Consider the following 14,408-nt stretch of genomic DNA (forward strand, 5'->3'; position numbering starts at 1 on the left):
AATTGGAATAAGAATTTCCCTACTTGGACAAGGTCTTCCAGTGTGGTTATTTTAGAAGACAGCTCTTCTATCTATTTACATATTAAGGATCAAGATGTAACCCAGTATTTTTAAACAATAAATTGATGAAAATCCTCCTTAAAACATAATACTCATTCCTCCCTCTTCTATTCTTAAACATAAATGAGCCTTCATTTACTACTTAATTGTAATAAGCTACCCTAGCAACTAGACATTTGAAAATCTGTGGCAGGGAGGGATGCCTGGGTGGTTGGTTAAGAATTTGACTCTTGATTTTGGCTCGGGTCCTGAGACAGAGCCCTGCATCAGGCTCTGCGCTCGTAGTGTGGAACCTGCTTGAGATTCTCTCTCCCTCTCTATCTGCCCCTCTCCGGCTCACACGCTCACGCTCTCACGCACTCAAGTAAACTTAAGAAAAAAATCTGTGGCCAACTGAAATTTGAATAAAGCCAAATGTATTCAAACCAAGTATCTATTAGATGTCATATATCCTGTCTACTACCCACCGACTTGATATTTTACCATACAGGGTAGCACCTGTTATAAAACAATATAAGAACTAAGTAAAATCAAAAGCCAAAGGTTGGGGGTCTGATCTATGAACAGACTGCATAAACCAATTATCACCTGTTCTAGTTGCTACACTCTTAATATTTTAAATTTCAAAGTGACATAGGAATTTTTCTTAAATCCAACACATCAAACGTATACTTACATACCTAGATATATAAAAATTCACCCAACAGGTTTGACTCAAGCTTCTGGACATGTTACTTAAAAATATTTTGGACCCAATTATTCAAAGATCATTGACTAGCCCATAATGCAGTTTGTCAGTCTGCTATACAGATCAACCACATGACACCAGTCAGAAGATTCTAGTCTTACTCCCACAGAAGCAGCAACAAAACCAGAAAGCAATACTACTGTCCAGTAATTTGATAATGAGATAACAGCATTGGGATAAAATAAAGAGAATTTCTTTGAGCTTCTTTAATAAGCCTATTCCTCATTTTTAGATAATGAGGATAAAGGTATCACAAACCAAATATGGGAAACTGCTTTTCTTTATTGAGGCCTTAGGAAGAAAATTAACTTTGGTCACATATTACCTTAAAAAAAAAAATCCAGTTTTACATATTCCTAAACAGGACCAAATAATCAGAGAAATAATTTCTTCTGTAAAAATTGGCCAAATTTATCAAAAATCTAACATACAATGTAATTCAAATTATATAAAGACTGCTTGGGATCATAACATTCCAAAATGTATGATAGTTGCAACTCCATCTTGACCAGTGTGAAGTATTTGCTCTCATGTTGCTTTGGTCCAACAGAGTAGAGCTGAATCAGTAAGAGTAAAGTAAGTACCTAATCTTTTGCAAACAATTTAGATTGTTACTGGCAGCAGAATTATCCATGATGAATAGTTCTACTACAACAAAGTATAATAACTGAGTATTTTTCATGAACACATTACAGTATCAGATAAACTTCTTCTAAGAAAAATATGAAGGAACAAAAAAGATGAAACAGCTATCACAAAAAAGTATCTCCCCCATAATTATTTGAAGGGGTAAAAAGGTGAGATTAGAGGTTTGATGATGCTAATATGAAAGGAAATTGAGTATTGTATTTATTTCTTATTTTATACAACTCTTACTCTTTACAAAAATGGTTAATAGTCATGCCCATAAAAGTGTAATCCATGGCATCTGAAAGCAAATACTCTTTGTAATTATTTAAAAGGGCCTTTTTAAAAATTATAATACAAAGGTCTGTGCTCTATAAGCAGTCCTCCACTGTGCATTATAACAATAAGGCTTACTTTTAATACAAAGAACTAAGTGTTTGGGAGTTATGAACCACTGGATTTAACAAACATCATTTTATAGTTGCTTTTTGCATCTTTTTTGTTTTTGGGATCCTCCACTTCATCAGGGTGCTCAGTAGCTTGGAGTTCTTCAGCAGATTCTTCTTTCTCTGACTCTGAATCACTTTCAGAGTCATCTGCACTTTCAGGATCAGGTGAATCATCATCATCATCATCATCTCCAGCTACATCACCTTCTCCATCATGATCTTCTACCTACGAACATCAACCAAAAGGCTCTTCTTAAATACAATTACCCAGGACAAAAGTTGGGAAAGACCCTCATTTTTGTCATTGTCTTAAAATGGCCCACTCCCTAGCCATTAAAACCAAGTTGTTGTTTTTAACACTTACTTATTTTTGAGAGACAGATCATGAGCAGAAAGGGGCAGAAAGAGAGGGACACACAGAATCGGAAGCAGGTTGCAGGTTCCAGGCTCTGAGCTGCCAGCAGAGAGCCTGACACGGGGCTTGAACCCATGAACTGTGAGATCATGATCTGAGCCGAAGTTGGACACTCAACTGACTGGGCCATCCAGGCGCCCCTAAAATCAAGTTCTAAGACCATATTACGATCACAGGCTGCCAAGTAAAGACCCAAGGACTCAAGCATTGCCATGTTTCACACATTAGGACTTAAGTAGGATTTTATTTTAAGAAACAGCTCTGAACAGCATGCCTGAGTGGCTCAGTCAGTTAAACATCCAACTATTGATTTTGGCGCAGGCCATGATCTCAAGAGTTGGGAGATCAAGCCCTGCACCCAGTGCAGAGCCTGCTTAAGATTCTTGCTCTTTCAAAAACAACAACAACAACAACAACAAACCAAACAAACAAGAAAGAAAGAAAAAAGAAAAAAAAAAGAAACAGCTCTGAAGGCCTGTTCCCATTCCCCTAGTTTGAAAGCAGTTATATCTTCCTGAAACAATTTTTTTTTAAGTAAATAAGGCAAGTTAACCACTGACTCAAGGAAATGTAAAAAAGTTATCAATGTTTTACACATGATATTACTTTGAATTAGTTAGCTTGTAGTTATAATATGATAAGGATCACTTAGAAAACAGAGTAAGAGGGGTGCCTGGCAGCTCAGTCGTTAAGCATCTGACTTTGGCTCAGGTCATGATCTCACAGTTTGTGGGTTCAAGATCGCGTCAGGCTCTGTGCTGACAGCTCGGAGCCTGGAGCCTGCTTCAGATTCTGTGTCTCCCTTTCTCTCTGCCCTTCACCCTCTCACACTGTCTCTCTTTCTCAGAATAAACACTAAAAAAAAAAAAAAAAAAAAAAAAAAAATCAACAAAACAGAGAAAGAACTCATCTAAACTAGTATTTACAGGAAATATTTCCCCTAACTTATGTTGGTCATGCTTATTAAAGATATTCCCTGATGTATTTAAGCAGAATTTACAGTTAACTTTATCAGAAAACATTTGTAAAACTCTCAAAAGTATTTCTTCTCATTATCTACAAAGACCTATTTGGACATACAGAAAATTAAGTATCTGTATAAAGAAAGCTTTCTACATGAGATTCTTAATTGCTAGAATAACCCAGCAGAAATAGATATCAATTTAGAAATTATCTTCCCATTTAAAGAAAATGTTAATTACTACCTCACTGAAGCCAAGTCCACAATGTCGTCGATATCTTCCTGATAATTTACTGTCCATACTTTGCTGATACTGAGACTCCAGTTCTTCATTAATTTTCTTGTCTTCTTCCCCTGCATGTCCAGTGTACTTTGGTTATGTTTCAGTCAAATTAATAAAAACATTTGATTACACAAAAAACCCATATGACAGATGCTATTATATTCAGGGCTGATTTCTCTGTGACTAATTTTACAATGAATTTTGTGGATAGGTTTCTCTATATCATAGATAGTTACCTAATAGGCATAAAATAATTGTAAGATGTATTTATGATTACTATTTTAGTAACCAACCCTCTGAACTACAAAAGTGTTTATAAAAGATGAAAAATTTAATATTTTTAATGTGATAACTTAAACCAGACCCAAGAGTCTCGAAACTGCCTGAAGTTCATATGTTGTAATTATTAATTACTAAGAACTTTGGGCCTTAAATGTTTTATAGTTTATTTATGGTCTAATAACTCTTGTCTTGAAAGATAGAGTTTTCCCCCACATTCAAAAAAACCAACAAACAAAAGCTTCCGTCTTTGAATAGAAACAATAAAAAGGCAGGCAACTGTTTAGAGAATGGCTAAATAAAATGACACTGTAATGGCTCTACTTTCTTACATATCAGTTTACTGAAGCAACATAAACTTGTTTAAAATTTTGTTATTATTACATACCATTTGATATATTATTTTTACATATACTGGGGCTTATGCAAATTATGAAGAATACTAAACAAATTACTTATGAACTTAGTACTCAAGAACCAGAGCATTACTAATGCCATCAAAGCTTTCTGAGTATGCCATTTATATTTGTAAATATGAAAAATTTAATTTTAATCATAAATGGTAGTGCTTGTATTTTTATTAATAAATTCCACAATTTTAAAAGAATAAATGAAGCAGTTAAATAGTTTCCATTCTACAAAGCTCAGGGATTCTTTTTACTTTTCCTAGCAATGCAAATCAATTTAAAAGAATTGTTTAACATTAGAAAAATGAAAAACTGATTAATTTTCAAAAACGTGCTACATATTCTAGGTCAGTATAAAGTTAATTTAAATAATTTAACTGGAAGATTTGTTAAATATGATCCAGGTCATTATGCCCTGTTATTAATAATGTCCAACATTAGGGTCAATTTTAAGTAGGAGAAAATTTCATTTGTCAGCAGCCTGAATTCAAATCCAAACTCTTCATTTTAGTTTTTATTTTAAAAGTATTTCCTCTAAAATTAAAAAGTTAATTTCTTTAGGCTTTAAGGATTTCAAAATAAAACTTAGTGAATAAATTCAAAACCAGTTCATGATGGTCATGGGGAGGGGCATTTGTGGGGAAGAGCACTGTGTGTTATATGGAAACCAACTTGGCAATAAACTATTAAAAAAAACAATTAAAACCAGTTTAATATGCCAACTATATATAACACAGTATGTTAAATAATTTATAGTTGGTACAATCATGCATAAAACCTCACTACAACTAAAACATGTTATTAATCAGTAAAAATGAAGACAGAATAAAGTTTCTTGGTTAGAATATCATTGATATATACTCTCAAATCTTTAAAAATTAAAGTATATGCTAACTGTTACATGTCATACACATTTTACATATACATTGCCAATTCTAATATTTTAATTGTTAATACAACTATACAAGTCAGAATATCCTGACTTATAGAAGCCAGAATATTCTGAAATACATACAAATATTTCATATTCCAAATCTAGCATTACCTCTTAAATTATATTTTACTTTCTTACCTGTTCGGAAGTGAGATGTTGATTTGTGATCTCCTATAACAAGACGACCAGTATGTTCTTTCTATAAGAAAATAGAAAATATACTAGAATTTGAGACCACTAATTTATAATAATTAGTGAGTGTCTACTATGTGCCCAACACTATTCCAGGCTTCTGGGACAGAGCAAGGAAAAGAACTGAGATGCTCACCTTTATGGAACTTACATTCTAGCAAAGATAGAGATAAGGAGGGGAAATGAAATCAACAAGCAAATTATAGAATGTTAGAAAGTTGTGTCATTAAAACAAATACACAGAGCAGAGAAAGGAAGTACAAAGTATGTTGAGATCATGCTGGAATTTCAAACAGGATAGATAACTAAAAAACTGAGTCAATATAAAGATTTTCTGTCCTCAAAGGCCAATTAAATGAGTTGCTTTAACTCTTCCACCTCCTCTTTCTGATGCTCAGGTATATCTCGTAGAGAAAAAGCAAATGAAATTACTTAGCTATATAAATATGAAGTAATTGATAGACTTCTAATAAACAAAGTGATCTTTAAAATACACAAAATATCACTGTAACATATCAACCAAATAGCCAGCTATTATTGGACTATAATAAATACCCAATACTGTCAAAAAGAACAATTTAAACCAATTTAATTCTATAAGACATAAAAATATATCCTCATTCAATGTTACTAATTATCAGGCTACATAATTACTCTCAATTACCAGGTACAATCCACACTTTATAATTCATATAAATCAATGACTCACTCTAGTGCTTCTTTAGATTGCAAAAGACACCCCCATTAACAAGATTTAAAAATATATAATGCATCAAGTTATCTGAGGATGAGGATAGTAGTGCACTGGTCTATTTATACTTTCTCTCAGTTGGTTCTCCCTGTGATCAGTAAAATACTCATGGTAGCTGGGTAGGCTTAGGAATATAAATATACTCTGTGGCCACAAAACAATAAATCTATAAACAGCCTGTATACAAGGTCAAAGCTCTAATCTTGGCCTTGCTAAGAAAGCATTTAACATATGCTAAAGAGTTAATATATTGGTAGCCAAATTTCTTCTTTTTTTAATTGTCTGTTTTGTTCCTCCTTCTCCCGAGTTTCAATGAGATATAGTTGACTACGGGTAGCTAAACTTCACACACTTTATGTTAGGGTATTCTTCCTAAGTACTTTCATTCTACTAGGTTGAGTATGCCCCCTAAATTATTACTTTACATACTCTTAGCAAATATTTTATTTAAATGAATCAAGAGAAACTTCAGATTACTTTCTAGGACAAATCACAAATTTGAAAAAAAGTTTTAATGTTTATTTTTGAGAGGGAGTGAGGGAGTGTACATGTGAGTGAGAGAGGGGCAGGGAGACGGGGAGACAGAATCCAAAGCAGGTTCTGCACTGTCAGCACAGAGCCCAATGTGGAGCTCAAGCTCAATGAATCATGAGATCATGACCTGAGCCAAAAATCAAGAGTTAGATGCTTAACTGAGTGAGCCACCCAGGCACCTCAATAAATTACAAAATTATTGGGAAATCTGGATTGATATTACAGAAATGAATCCTTGTATAGGTCTTACTGTGTTGCACTCTCTCTCCCTACCCTGACCTCCCATTTTTCTAGGCTGGCTAACTCCTCTTTCTTTCATCAATTCTATTGCTAGGATGCTTTCTTATACCAAGGCAGTTGGCTACCCTTGTCTGTTGATTCCACAGCACTATGTGCATAGTTCTTTCATAGCAATTATAATTCTTATAAATTATCTGGTTTCCTCTATTACACAATGGCTCAAACGTGTTATTGATCTATGTGACCCCCATGACCTAGTATGAAACCTGGCAGATAGTAGACAGCCGGTAAGTGTTGGTTAACAAGGAAGATGTGTGTCCACAGCAATACCACTCATAAGAGCTGAAGAGTGGAAAACCCCAAGCGTCCATCAACGAGGGGATAAAAAAACTGGTAAAATACATGAATGAATCTCCTTACGAATAACAAAAACAAAGCACAGAATTTAGTTTTGACGAGCTTCAAAGAGAAAAGTTTTCTTATTTTATCCACATTTGGTTTGTAGAAAGATTTTTGAGACAATGTTAAGAAAATAAATTTACTTGCTTATGCAAAGTAAATACCTAGAAATACCTGTATTTGCATGTAAAACTTATTAGTAGGAACAAAAACAGTTTTTTTCCACAATAGGTTATGTTTTCCTGGCACCTATATCTTGTATTGTCTACTGTGATAAATTGAAAGAAATTTCAAAATATATTGAAAATTCTAAAAATTAAGTTTTGGGGGCTCCTGGTGGCTCAGTTGGTTGCACTTCTGACTCTTGATATCAGTTCAGGTCATGATCTTAGTTCATCAGATCAAGCTCCACATCAGGCTCTGCGCTGACAGTGCAGAGCCTATTTGGGATTCTCTCCTCTCTACCTCTCCCCTGCTTGCACTCTATCTTTCAAAATAAATAAACATTAATAAAAATTTTTTAAATTAAATTTTTAATAAAAGCTTGGTTACTACTTCAAAGGCTGGAGAGAGCTATGAAATATGAAAGACTACCATTTTGGTTTCCCCAGACATATCTTCTATTAAATCATTAGGCTAACAGGAAATCATAAACTTTCTTCCATTGAAGTCTCCTCAAACCAAGGTTTTTCTCTGTTCTCTGTCTCTAAAACTTACTGCCCAATGGCACTGAGAATCCTAGAAGTGGTTTAGAAATAGTATACATTTTAAGTGCTTGGTTAGGTCAGCTGTGTCTCCCAAAGCCAAAAGTAATTATGCAGAACAGGAAAATGGGATCCAATTATATTCAGTCTCCTTCATTCAACAGACAAATAAGGGCATTATTTGCACAGAAAAGACTTAAAAACACACACACATACTGTTTGAGGCTTACCTTTCCTGCGCCCATAAGTCTTAAGAACTTTTGTTTTCTTTCCTCATTGCCTAAGTCTGCTGCTTCCCAATTGCTAGATCCAAGCTGCAAAAGAAATTTGCCAATTAATTTTTTTGCATAACAAATACTTAAATATTTAAGGCCTACCCATAACTCCCAAGGTTTTTTTTTTCTCCCTGTCATTTTTAAGGGCTCACTATTTTTTGCTTAGGAAGTTAAGCACATGCATCACATTCAAATTTAAATATACTCATTTTCTGTTATCTCAAGGCAGAATCCTTTAGTGCTTTTGCAGCCAGAGCTCTGAATCTCAAAAGTCTGCATTTATTAGAATCACCTGGAGGGTGTGTTAAAACCCAAACTGCTAGGCTATACCCAAAGAATTTTAGATCAGTGTGGGGTGGGGCTCAAGGATTTGATTTCTAACAAATTTCTAAGTAATGATGATGCTGTTGATGTGGGGACCACACTTTGAGACCTACTACCCTAAAGCCTTGCAGGGGGCCCAAGAGTACCTAGGATTTTGAACCCAGAGGCTGCCACAGTTGTTAGTTGAAGTTAGTTTGGTTTTAGTGATATTCTAAGAACAGTGTAACATCAGAATCTAATGGACCCAATTTTAGGTTTTCATTTCTACTTTGTGCAGTTCCTGTTTTTTGTGAGGACTGATATGTTAAGACTTCTATTCTTTCTTAGCCTACATGTCCATCACCTGACGAATGGATCAAGAAGATGTGGTATATATACACCATGGAGTACTACATGGCAATGAGAGGGAATGACATATGGCCTTTTGTAGGAAAGTGGATGGACCTTGAGGATGTCATGCTGAGCGAAGTAAGCCAGGCAGAGAAGGACAGAAACCATATGTTTGCACTCATGGGTCTGGCAGGAAAACAGGAGAGACCTAATGGAGAACACGGGGGAGAGAGAGGGATGTAAAACTTGAGAGACTACTGAATGCTGAAAATGAACTGAGAGTTGAAGGGGAAGGGGGAGGGGGAAAAGAGGTGGTGGTGATGGTGGAGGGCACTTATGGGGACGAGCACTGGGTGTTGTATGGAAAACAATTTGACAATAAAATATTATGGAAAAAAAAGACTTCTATTCTTTCCTAAAGGTCTTCAGAACAGAAAACTTATTTTAAAAAACAGTAAAACTCATTCTACCCTATAATTATCAAATGGTTGGTTGAGCCTTTTAACAAATCTAAAAATTATGGAATTGTGGTGACATTTCCCCCTATATTTTGAAATAAAACAATCATTATGATTCATTAGTTGTTGCCAACTATGCTAAAAATGACTAAATTAAGAAAACAAAAAAAAAAGTAGTTTTCTCATGTTGTCCAAAGTATTGTGTTGTCTTTCAAAAAGACATCACTCCTCTGTTGTATGCTTCTAGCTGTCACAGACACAGTCAAGAGTCCAGAATTTTTCACTTCTACTAATGGCAACTGGGTAAAAACTAAAAACTGACAGAAGTCATTTCACAATTATTAGATGAATAAAATGAATGCAAAATGATAGGTACTGTACCCTAAACAATGGCAAAATTAACTGTGTATGCAAAAATCTTAGACTATGAATATTTGGATGATGAAACACTAGATGACTTTTCTCCACCCCAGGAATCAGTAAGAGACAATGGGGGCGGGGGGAGAGAAGGGGGTAGGAGGCACGGGGGAAGGAGAGTAAAGACAAAAAAATATGGCATTCTTATCTAGAGGGTCATTCAAGAGGAAGGACTTCATTTTGCAATACTGTACAGTAAGAGCCTAGACTATCCTGTTTTTCTAAAAATATGTGAGTTTCATCTTTAATGGTATTTGTAACCAAAATTTACTTGATAGGATTTGAAACTGCTGAAGGCAGATATGTATACAAAGATGACTGGAAGGAACGTGGAAATGAAAACAGTCATTGGATTCATCGTTCTAATTGAGTTTATAATCTAAAATTGAAAATGTTTTGCAGTTATGGAGCAAAGATGACAACCCCCTTTTCAACATAAAGTTACAAGCACAAAAGTTTAAATTCATAAAGTATTATCTTTTGAGGATGCAAAGGCTAGAACTACAAACAATAAAACTAAAATCTATTAGAAATTATTTGAGATCTGAAATTATATGTTCCAGTTTTACACACAATTAACAAGCAGCTGTATTCAGAGGATGCTAACTAACCATTTTGGATAAATATGTCATAAAAATCAGGAAACTGTAGTAAAAATTTGGGTTTGCTATGGTTACATTCATATTAAAATTTTCAAAAAAAGTGTTTTTTGCTGTCTTCTGGAAATTATCTGTAGAAGACTTACAGAATATGAAAGAAACAATGGTAACCATTTCTCTGAGGATATGAGTGTTAAAGTATTTGTACAACACTGGACACTCACTGGTGGTTCTAAATTCCTTTTGATTGGGAGCTTATATGGTTTCATGATTTGGGCCACCCAATTTGCAGATCTCTACTTCTTTCCATCTAACAACTCACATCTTTTTATAGGCCAGTTAGTTCTTAACTATTTCTGGCTGAACATAGTTAAGAAATAAAAGGCAAAGTACTGGTGAAACTTAAGTTCTGATTTTCACTCTATCACTTGCTCTCTGTAAGCCTGGACGTGGCATTTAATTTCTTAGTTTTCACTTGTTATCTACATTAAGAAGCTTCTTTAAAAGACTATGTTAAGAATAACAAACCTAAGAATTGCAGTATTTTACAACTTGCAGATGACTGTTCACTTACATTCTCTCAAGAATCCATTTAATAAGTAACACTAAGACAAAGGGACTTAAAAGTTTAAGTTATTCTGATCCTCTTGTCTAAAGTTCTTGGCTCTTTCCACATCATATTGTACATGACCAAATGGGGCAGAAAATGTGGAAGTAGTTTGTGAACTACAGTTATACAAGTTATGGAATCAAGGGAAACACAAAACTGTCTAAAAGCCAAAACTGTACTGAACTATTTCTATTAAAAAAAGCAAGTATCTTCAATGTCTTTCATAAATAACCCTTTACAATATCTAATCCTAATGTTTTTTTTTCAATCAAGTCCTGGTTCTTCCTTTCAAAGACCTTAATACACCAGCAGTACCTTGCCCAAGTGCTGCATTCTCAAAAGCACATCAGTGCCTGATACATTCTTAGAGGGTTTCCACCAGTTACTACAATTAACCTCCCCTCTCCGCCTACTTCCTAAATAGCTTTCATTTCTTTAGTCAAACCAATGAAACCATTTTTAAGTTCTTTACCCTTAATACCTTTTACTATAGAATTATAGTCAATTTACCTCCTCCTGAATACACACCCTAGTAACTCTTAGAATCTGTCTCTAACACTGTCAGCATTTTCTTAAAGCTGGATTCCATGTTTAATATCTACTTTTAATATCTCTCAAAATGTATTGTTATCCCGATTTAATATGTGAGGTCAAGCAGGCAAAAAACTTTATCTTTTACATGCAATGGATGTTCATTAGATATTGATGACCAACTACAGCTTCAATTATAATTAGTTGATCTTCTACAATTTAGATACGTATTTCAAAAGTACATTTTTAAATTCCATATTTGGTATTTAAATATTTAAACATTTTTAAAAGAAGTATTTAAAGACAACTCCCAATTACCAGTAAATACTCACATGAACGAAACTTACTTAAAAAATCACTATCAAGACTCTATTGCACTTTAACATAAAATTAGCAACAAAGTCATTTTTAGGCAATGTGTTACAGTTGCAGGGCCTAATCTGAAATTGCAACTATAACTATCTCCTTCAACGGAAAATGCTTATAAGATTGGAAAAGATCTTAAAGGTCATCTCATTTAAACTGATCCCATCAGACAGAAGTTGTTAATTACTTAACCTCTTTAACTTTGTTAAATTACCTAAATCGAGTTTTCTGTCAAGCTAAATGATTGTTTCTCTGAGTCTAGCAAACAGGTGCCTGACATTCTGGGAAGCAAGTCACAGTTAAATACCAGGAGAAAAACACTGTAATAGCTTTTAAAATGGCACCCAGGTTACTGAAATGCCTTTAGACAAATGCCTGACAAGTGTTGGATTGCCGTATTAACAAGACCTAAAGCCAGAAGCAGGTAAGAACATGGAGTATGAATAAATCTTTCACTATGTAATTATACATCCCCAAATACTTACTGATTACTAATCTTTCTGCAGAGCTAAATTCAATTTAAGAACCTTGGTATTCCAGTGGTAACACCACCAACACCCATCCAAAGTGGGGTGGGTCTTAACATCATCTCATTTGCTACAACTTACACAACAGTAGTCTTTAGTGAGCTTAATGGTTCACAAGTAAGATATTATAAAAAGCATCGAACTGCACTATAGAAATAAGGAATTCTACATATTCAGAAATTAACAGCGCTTTAAACAACTGAAAAAAAAAAACTAGGTGTCCTTTTATCATTATTAAAGATGGCCTTTGATGCCCACCGTCTCCCCCCGCCCCCCAAATTTCTCAATCAACGTTCCCATGGCGTTTATACAGTGTACGAAGGACCTAGTTTTCCGTTTACTGCAGTCTCCATGACACTGCGCTAAGAGCTGGGACAAATATACAAAAAGACAGGATAAGCACCGTACTTATTCATCTTTGAATTCCCAACACCTGGTATAGCAGTAAATATTTAATGGATTACTTTAAGGAATGAATGGTTTGCTATTTAAGCCGACAAGCTTAGGGTTGGCAGACGGGGAAGAAAGGTGGTTGAAATCAAAATGGGCTTCTAGGTCTCAACATCTTAGACCTCACCACCATGCGTCAGTAAGAAATTACTCCCCTGGTACAATATTCGGTTCAATACTGTTCTCCGTTTACTCTTAATAGTACACTGCAAAAATAATTCCGGCCGGAAAATCTGTCCAAACGTGCACCCATATCTTGACATTGTCACAGGTGCATTTTAAACCTCAAACAGGGAGAATCTTGCCATCCCTAGCCTAAGTAGAAAGGCCCGACAGAGAAGCTCCATCAGCCCCCCAAATAAGCTTCTCGACCCTCTTAGGACTTCTTTCTGGAACCCTCTTCCTACGCAGGTCTCTGGCTCTCAAGGTGTGGACCTCTTCAAACCTTCGGACACTCAATTAAGGAAGGGAGACATTCGCAGTCATTCTTCTGGTTCCTCCCCCTCGGCCCTCCCCTTTCGGGCCACCTCAGACGCTTCCTCTTGCTTAATATACCCTTCCCGGCCTACCCCAGCCTTTAGTAGGCCTCAACCCTCATCCACTCCGCCATTGTTATTTACATCGTCGTCTGGGGAGGCTGAACGCTTCACCCCGTGCGGATGGGACTCCCTGGCAGCACTCATCGTTGCTGAGACCCCGTCAGGAAACGCCGAACCCACTCGCCGTTCTCTTCAACCCCGGCACCAGCAGCCTGCAACCCGCCGCGGGCCCAAGCAGCGCCACTCCAGAATGCAGAGCCCCTCCAGGCCTTCTCCGCCACAGTCGTCACCGCGGCGGCTACTCACCACTACAGAGCACTCTGGCAGTTGTAGTTTTCCGGCTCAATCCACATTGACGAGAAGATACCGATGGATGGGGAAACTAAAACTACAACTCCCAGAAAGCTCAGCGGCACAGATCGCACTGTGTGGCGGGAGTGCCCCCTGAAGCTCCGCCTTCATGGGCTGGTGGGGGGAGCTTTCCCGCAGATCGGTATGGCGGTCGGCGTTCGTTTAAAGCTTCGTTGCCACAGAAAGAGGCTTAGCGGCTTCGTCACCACAGAAAGACGGTTTTCACTGTGATGTGCTACCCTACTAATAGATGGGTCTGTCGTAGTTAAGCACTGAGGTTTAAATGTAACGTTTGCAGATTATTGAATCCTCACGGACAGTACACCCACAACGAAAACCTTAACCTTAAAAAAAAAAATGGCTTCTACTGTTTCTATCCTGGCGTTCACTATTGCTCTTAAGGGATTTCTAGGCGACCGGCGTGCGGCATTCTAGAAGATTCTTACGAATATTTTGCTATCTCATTCTCACGGAAATAAGTTCAATATGGTGCTACTTAATTGGCTATGATTTGAAACTAGGGTCCACCTGAGGGAATTCTGTAAGCTGTACACACATCTCAGTGGAGCGACCCTCCCTGTTGATATTTAGGCGTTGTACCTTTGAGGCCTTCACCAAATGGAATCCGTTTCTGCCAGAAAGCCCTGT

At 36.2% G+C, this 14,408-nt stretch overlaps 1 protein-coding gene across 1 annotated transcript; it reads right to left on the minus strand.

Moving 5' to 3' along the window:
• Window positions 1–990: 990 nt before the first annotated feature.
• C11H11orf58 (chromosome 11 C11orf58 homolog) lies at window positions 991–13,706 on the minus strand. The gene is made up of 5 exons (XM_029914832.1): window positions 13,491–13,706; window positions 8,214–8,297; window positions 5,302–5,362; window positions 3,505–3,614; window positions 991–2,110 (listed from the first exon to the last, which is right to left on the minus strand). The coding sequence occupies exons 1-5, from the start codon at window positions 13,551–13,553 to the stop codon at window positions 1,880–1,882; spliced, it is 549 nt and encodes a 182-aa protein (XP_029770692.1). The 5' UTR covers window positions 13,554–13,706; the 3' UTR covers window positions 991–1,879.
• Window positions 13,707–14,408: the final 702 nt, after the last annotated feature.

This window comes from Suricata suricatta, chromosome 11, assembly GCF_006229205.1.
Source record: "Suricata suricatta isolate VVHF042 chromosome 11, meerkat_22Aug2017_6uvM2_HiC, whole genome shotgun sequence".
Lineage (NCBI taxonomy): Eukaryota > Metazoa > Chordata > Mammalia > Carnivora > Herpestidae > Suricata > Suricata suricatta.

What these genes read in the sequence shown, in the direction of transcription:
- C11H11orf58 (XM_029914832.1), bottom strand. Translation starts at nt 13,553, where the DNA reads ATGAGTGCTGCCAGGGAGTCCCATCCGCACGGGGTGAAGCGTTCAGCC. An exon ending in CAGCCTCCCCAGACGACGAT is followed by an intron (nt 8,298 to 13,490) that starts GTAAATAACAAT and finishes TTTCTTTTGCAG; the next exon opens with CTTGGATCTAGCAATTGGGA. An exon ending in GTGGACTTGGCTTCAGTGAG is followed by an intron (nt 2,111 to 3,504) that starts GTAGTAATTAAC and finishes TGATGTTCGTAG; the next exon opens with GTAGAAGATCATGATGGAGA.